The 7751-nt window shown below is 33.7% G+C and overlaps 1 protein-coding gene across 1 annotated transcript; it reads right to left on the reverse strand.

Moving 5' to 3' along the window:
- Positions 1-3727: 3727 nt before the first annotated feature.
- Positions 3728-6455, reverse strand: LOC107639321 (uncharacterized). The gene is made up of 6 exons (XM_016342794.3): positions 6334-6455; positions 5636-5860; positions 5246-5406; positions 4851-5002; positions 4647-4689; positions 3728-3910 (listed from the first exon to the last, which is right to left on the reverse strand). The coding sequence occupies exons 1-6, from the start codon at positions 6449-6451 to the stop codon at positions 3728-3730; spliced, it is 882 nt and encodes a 293-aa protein (XP_016198280.1). The 5' UTR covers positions 6452-6455.
- Between the last annotated feature and the right edge of the window lie 1296 nt (positions 6456-7751).

Consider the following 7751-nt stretch of genomic DNA (forward strand, 5'->3'; position numbering starts at 1 on the left):
TTCCCCATTCCCATTTACATTCAAGTCATTTATGATTCTGCACTTTACTTCCTACCATTTATATTTCTGCACTTTATTGCTTTTCTTTATATTCTAGTCATTTACATTTATGTCATTTACAATTCTGCACTCTGCAATCCTATTGATCCGCTTGACTAATTCATCAGTCGATTAAAACTGCTCGAATTTGCCAATCTATGTGGATACGATCCCACTCCATGTGGGTTATTACTTGATGATAATTTTGGTGCGCTTGCCAAAAGGACTAATTCACCAATTTTGAATGGGGTGTAAATTCCGGTCATCAGGTATCAAATAGAATTAAAGTGAATAGAATTTAGCAATTAAGGGCCTAAAAGGCATGTTTTCACTTTTGAGCACAATTTATAGAGAATTTAAAAAACCAAGCTATTTCATTGAATAAGTGTAGGAAAAGTTGATAAAATCTACCCAATTAGAGCAAATAAATATCTTGAAATGTAGATTCATCACATCTCCACACTTAAACAATAGCATGTCCTCATACTATACTCAAGAAAGAAAAAATGGGTATTACATTTATTCAATGCAAAGAAACTACCTATATGCAATCTATCTAAATGAATGCAACCACTTAGTAAAAAATGAATCAATTTCCAAGAAAGCATGTATGAACATAAGGGCTAAAGCAATAGCAATCAAATCAAATCCACAATTGAATCGAGTTCTTGAAGAGAGTTGACAACTTGCAAGAAAGGAGATAATCAATGGTGGGAACATAGAATTTGAGCAATCGAACCCCTCACTGGATGTGTATACACTCTAATAGCTCCGGATGTTAGCTTTTCAACGCAACTAAAACCGCCTCATTTGAACCTCTGAAGCTCAAGTTATGATCGATTAAGTACGAAGAGGTTAGGATTGACAGCTTTACAGTTCTTTCATTTCTTCAGGAGTTCTCCCACTTTGCATGCTTTTCCTTCATTCCTTCAATCCAATCTTTGCCTTTTAAACCTGAAATCACTTAACAAACATATCAAGGCATCGAATGGAATTAAAGTGAATTAAATTTAGCTATTTTAAGGCCTAAAAAGCATGTTTTCACACTTAAGCACAAATTTAGGGAGAATTACAAAACCATGCTATTTCATTGAATAAATGTGAGAAAAGTTGATAAAATCTTCCAAATTAAGCACAAGATAAACCAAAAAATTGGGGTTTATCAAACCTCCCCACACTTAAACCAAGCATGTCCTCATGCTAAGAATAAAGAAGGACAAGAAAATGGGTATGAACATTTATTCAATGCAAATAAACTATATGTACCTATCTCTATGAATGTAACTAAATGGAAAATGATTCTACCTACTTGGTTAAAAGTAAATCAATCCCCAAGAACACATATGCACATGTAGGGCTAAGTAGTATGATGATTCATGAATCCTACCAATTTGAATATCAAAATAAAGTACAACTAGACTTGCAAGAAGAAAAGCTCATTAAAGCCGGGAGCAAGGAATTGAGCATCGAACCCTCACCAGAAGTGTATCTGCTCTAATCGCTTAAGTGTATAGGGTCAATCACTCAATTCTCCCCTAATCATGCTTTCCAAGATTTGTTTTTCATCTAACAATTAACAATTATTCAATGCATGCATACATTCATCATGAGGGCTTATTCATAGGTTGTAATGGGGCTAGGGTAAAGGTGAGGATGCATATGGTCAAGTAAGCTTGAAATTTGAATCTTTGATCAACTTAAACTTCTCACCTAACCTATGACCACCTATACAATTTGAGTACTAACCTAACTACCCATTCTTCAATTTTTCACATACTCATGCATTCCCTTTAATTCACATTCCATATGCATTGATTTTTATTGTACTTTACTTTGGGGTATTTTGTCCCCTTTTTATTTCTTTTTCTCTTTTTTTTTTCTTTTTTTATATATATATATTTTTTTCTTTTTCTTTATCATTTTTTTCTAAGGTATATACAAACGTATCAATGCATATAGTTTTACATATTTAATACATGAGTATGTACCCAATTCCCAAAATTTTGACGAAAATATAAAAACACCCTTTTATCCCAACCTAATGTTCCCAACTCTCCCAAACTTGAATGATAAGCACTCTCACTAGCCTAAGCTAATCAAAGATCCAAACAAGAGACATTTATTATTTTTCACTTAAGGCTTATAATGTGCTAAAATAAAGAACAAATGGGTTAATCATAGGCTCAAAGTTGGCTAACAATGGGAGAAAAAAGGTAAGGCTATTTGGGTTAGTGAGCTATTCGAAATGATGGCCTCAATCATATAAATGCATATATACATGGAATAATGGACATATAGACTCAAACAAATCAAAGATTACAATCATAGAAAGAGAACAATGCACACAAGAATGGAAAATAAGTGGTTATAAGATGTAACCACACAATTGGGCTCAAAACTCACATACTTGTGTTCTTAGCTCAAAAACCATGTTCCAAAATACATTCTTCAAGCAAGCTCAACACAAATTTTTTTTTTCAAATTGGTAGGGTGCCCTAAAAACAGTTTCTTGGAAAAGAAATCATCACCCTAACCAAGTGGTCCTAATATAAAAAGAAATGATAGAATATATACAAATTATAACTAACCTGCAACCTATCATGCAATGCAACAACTAACTAACAAAGAAATTTAAAAAAAAATTTGGTGTCGAGAAAGGAAGTTGTTACCCATGGAGATCGGTCGGACGACTTCCCCACACTTAAAAATTTGCACTGTCCTCGGTGCATGCAAAGAAGAGCAAGGTGGACGGGTTGCTACAACTTGTTGAGCTTCTTCAAAAGGTTGTGTGGATGACTTGTTTGTTGCCCCCATTTAGAAGCTTTTCCTTTCCCTCTTGGTGGTCATCCTAAAAGGAAAGAAAAAGAAAGAAAATTAAACCTATAACAAAGATATCAAAGCAATAGAGCATAGGCGGGGGATAATGCCAAATAAGAGTAAGGTTCTAACTACATGCTAGCTACGCGTGTGAGTGGGAAAGAAATATAAGCTAAGGCACACTACAAGAAAATAAGTTTTCTTCCACGCTTTTAAAGCATGCTGAATAGTGCTAAAAAGCGTGCCGATAACTTTTCGCCACGCTTTTTGAGTTATCGGCACGCTTTTGAAAGGGTCACATCTGTCGGCATACCGGTTGCTCTGTCGCCACGGTTTTTTAGATCTATCGGCACGCTTTTCTTTTGACCACGCTTTCAACTCTTGCCACACTTAAAAGCGTGGCCATAGATGTTATCTATCGGTACGCTTTAAAAGCGTACCAAAAAGTTCATATATCACCACGCTTTTGAAGCGTGCCAAGAAAGTTGGTTTTGGCTACGCTTTGAAATCGTGCCGATAGAGCACATACAGCCACGCTTTTAAAAGCGTGGCTTTCCCACTAAAGCCTTTTGCCACGCTTTCAAAGCGTGGCCTATTCCTTTGTCAAATTAAAAAAAAAAGAGGAAATTAGAATGCATAATAATAATTAAAAAATTAAAATTCTATAATAATAATTAAAAAGAGAAAATTAGAAGGCATAAGAATTGATTTTTTATTGATTTACATGAATTATTTACATGCTATAATAATAATTTAAATTAAAACTGTAATATTCCCAAAGATATGAAGGATGGAAAACCAAAAAGTGATATCCAGTAGAACTATGATTAACAAAAAGTTGATGTGGGAAGAACTCCTGCTACCATTTGCTTTAAAACTCCTCGTCTTCACTGGCCGCAGCTTCTTCCTTATCATATTTTTCATCAGCCCTCTTCATGCTCTCCTTCTCCTTCTCCCTTTTCTCCTCCTGCTTCAGCAGCATTATAATTTTCCATAGCCTTCTCATATTCTGCGCTTTAAGCTTAGCAACTTTATCAGAATAAGGCTTCTTCTTCTGAACCACACATCAAGACACTTGAATCAACATCACATTGACAAACACATCATAAGAGAAAGATAAGCTTTATAGACTTACACATTATATATTGTACTTTTATCATTTAGTATTTCAATTTTCATTTTCACATGCAGAAAATAGAATTTTAAAAATTACCATTAGTTACATTCAAAACACCAGTAGCACTTTTGTTAAGTACTGGTTGCAGAAGAGGTCCAATCACCATTGCTGGGTTAATTGGTTTTTTTTTTTTTTTTTGCAAATTTCCAAGCAGCATCTTTAGCCAATGTATTTGAAAGCACATACCAGTACCATGACTGAAAAAAAAGGAAAATGGGAAACGAAATTGGTGGTACCAAAGTCTCAAATTTACAAGGGATTGAGCTTATTCATATGAATCAAAATTAAATCAGCAACACGTAAAGCTAATTCCACTCCTACTATTCTTTCTTTCTATCTTTCATTGTTCCCATTGAGTCATTGTCTGGCCAAGTAACAGATTAAAAAAGAGAAAGGACAATGATAAAAGAAGGAAAAGCACAGAGAGTGTATTAACTAAAATACAACTAAGGCTCAACTATATACTTGCATCAAACTATATTAATTAATAACAAATGCTAGAACATGAAGCTAGGTTAAATTGTTTGGCATAAAAGTGACAAAATAACTGAAATCTAAATAGAGAGTGTACATTGGATTTTTTCTAGAAGGGCAACTAAAAAAACTCCAGTACCTTGCTCCCAGAATCCAAATGACCATTCATCTTCACCATAAATCTGTGTCAGCAGAACACACAACCCTAATAAGTCGTCATGTGACAAAAAAATGTTCATATGAAATTGAACAATTACTATAATCAAGATTTTCAAGCAAGTCCACAAGAAACCATACCAGGACATAAGTGTGTGATTGTGTAGGTTAACCATGATCAACTCACCCTAAATAGAGCTCCAAGTGGACTCTCCTTGGTCCCTTTTCAGAATTTAAGTGTTGATTCTGAACAGATAACATGGGAAAGAATTCATACTGCTTCAAAATATCATCACTTTTTGCAGGGAACTTACAAGCACTTTTTACAGAGAAAACTGACTGGAAAAATTGCTTGCAAAGAAAGATGTTCCACGTTAATTCTTAAACTTACAAGCCATGGGAATATAGAACACAATTAAATAAAAGCTTTAGCAGTTGCTTTTGTATGAATAACAACAGTATTGTACTAAAAGTAATACTAATAGTTGGAGGAATTCTTTCAATTTAAGAAAATATGCCCTGTATCAAAAGTCAAAACCCACCCAAAAGAGAAACATTCAATTTCTTTAGCACTAAACCTACCATCCAATCTTGGCGTTTAGAAAGCGATGTTAATTCAAATGAAAATTCGGAAGAAACATTCAATTCCTTTGCCAACTCAGGTGCATTTTTGAAAAGGAAAAGTAATGAATTGGAATCAGTAACAGCAAAATCATATGTGGATTCCACAATCCTATTTGTGCCTGCCAACCCACATGAAAACTATTAGGAATTAATTACAAAAGAGTTAATCAGATAAAGACATTTGATTACTAGAACAATAATAGAGAAAGAAAATACATAGAGGAACTCATAGATACATTTTAGACACTAGATTGTTCTAGATTAACTCTTTAGAATTTCAGAACTTCAAGATTATTAAAATGGCCAACAAAGCTGTAATTTTCGCTAAACATTGCTAGGTTTCAATACCTTCATTATGGAAAGTATGCTGAAAAACAATCCTCTTCGGTGCAGACATGGCATAAGGAAAGAACTGAGATGATAATGCCAAAGCAGACACACTGAGATGCAGCAGAAATTGCAAGATGGATGACCTGGCTAGCCACTGCCCACAAATGGGCAATAGAGGACCCATGGACCAACCAGTTACAACAACAACTAACGCAGACACAATGACATCAGGAACATAGTGCCCTGTAATTTGATGTTATATGCAGCAAGAATTATAATAAGTTTGCTAACTTCATTATTTTATAGAACATGTTTATCTACATAACTTATAAAATCTGTGCAACTAATAGAGGCACCTCAAGCAGGATAATCCCATACATATATTTTATTTGATTTTACCCAACTAGAATTTACATGTATTCTATACAGATGTAGTACATGTGTGTAGAAAAAACATATTGCTAAACATCAGCTATGCAATCATTCTAGTTCCTGGGATGCAAAATAAAGTTTAGGAAATAATGTGAATGTGAAAGTTAAGTCACCAATACAATATAGCAATAAAATTTCCTGGTAAATGATTTTTAAAAGTCTAATGATTCCAGAAACTAAGATCTGGTTGTTATTGTAGACCTTAAATGAGGTTTCTGATACATTAGTTTGATAACTAGGATCATAAAAAGTAAATAGTTCTTTATTTCAAAGAGCACACTAACCATATGGAGGAGGAAGAGAACCCATCATGCTCATCTTCTCTATTAGAAACTGGACAAGAAAGCCGCCAAAATAAACAGTATAGGCAAGGCATAGAACTAGTGGTAATATGTAAAACATAGTTGATCTGCAGAAGAAAAAAAATGAGTAGCAAAGGTGAGAGAAAGAAAGATCGCATCAGCATATCAATGTTGAGAAAAAACAAAGATGAAGCAAGATATGAGAATATCCTTTTTTTAATATATATATATATATATATATAAGGACGTGAGAATTTATTCTGTGCAGAAAAGGAAAACATGGTAGTTACAAATTTGAAAATCATTCACATTATATCTGAGTTATTGGCGTCCAAAGGATTTGACTGATAAGCAGTAGGATACCCATGCAGGAAGCATGAATGCAGATATTAAAAAAGTCAGAAAACCTCTAGTCAACCCAGCTACAAGATAAACCTGCTTTTACTAAGATTGTTTAGCCATACAACAAGAGTATATCATGTTGTAAAGAGAACAAATTGCCTTGATATATGCTGAATTTACAAACCAAAGTTAATACGGCATAGAACCCAAATGCTCCCCAGAACCTTGCTTCATCACATAGAGCCTGCAAGTTGTCAAAAAATTTTTTAGTTACCTTGGACCGTAACCACTACAAAAAAAATAAATAGTTCAACCAAATAAATCAAGTCACAGATGAACCTATAAATATTTACAAAGACCAGAAATGAAGGTAGCACAAGCCAAAGAATGCACTTAAAGCACATTAATAGCTATAAAAGCTCTTGGGTAACAAAGGTAACGCATTAACATAAACACACACAATATTCAATCAAATTTGCAAAAATTGCTTTCCTTGATTTGTACCATATATAAAATAAAAATAAAAAAATCAATGGATCCATAGTGCATACTTAGGAGCTTCAATTTATCTCAGAATTGTAATGTATCTTCCTTGTTCTATATAACAAGCAAAAAATACCCTTCAAACACCCCAATAAAAATGTGCAATTTTGCCTTAAAATTTATTACAGGCAAGATCAAATTAAAGTAGGATATCAGGCATGAAGAATAGAAAACCACCATTCTCATCATTGCTCCTATGAGAAAAGCTATACTCATCATGAACAAATTAAATGCAAAATGCTTTCCAGGGATGTTTAAGTTTGAAAATCAAAATTACTATCTCAGGTAGATGTAAGAGCAGTTTTCGTTTCCATACAATTCTTAAAGAACATGATTATTCAAGGATCAAACAAGTTGACTTGACATCAATAACAAGAACGGCTAGTCTTAGTGCAAAGATTTTGAGAACAAACACTGAAAATAATTAAGTTGCATGTCATTTTATTTTGCTATCAAGTTTCATTACTTGTTTCAATTGGAAAAACAATCCGATTTTATCTCACTAAACAGGGTTT

This window comes from Arachis ipaensis, chromosome B4, assembly GCF_059453495.1.
Source record: "Arachis ipaensis isolate K30076 ecotype BB chromosome B4, ASM5945349v1, whole genome shotgun sequence".
Lineage (NCBI taxonomy): Eukaryota > Viridiplantae > Streptophyta > Magnoliopsida > Fabales > Fabaceae > Arachis > Arachis ipaensis.

What these genes read in the sequence shown, in the direction of transcription:
- LOC107639321 (XM_016342794.3), bottom strand. Translation starts at nt 6,451, where the DNA reads ATGTTTTACATATTACCACTAGTTCTATGCCTTGCCTATACTGTTTAT. An exon ending in GCATACTTTCCATAATGAAG is followed by an intron (nt 5,407 to 5,635) that starts GTATTGAAACCT and finishes GTGGGTTGGCAG; the next exon opens with GCACAAATAGGATTGTGGAA. An exon ending in ATTTGGATTCTGGGAGCAAG is followed by an intron (nt 3,911 to 4,646) that starts GTACTGGAGTTT and finishes TGTGTGGTTCAG; the next exon opens with AAGAAGAAGCCTTATTCTGA.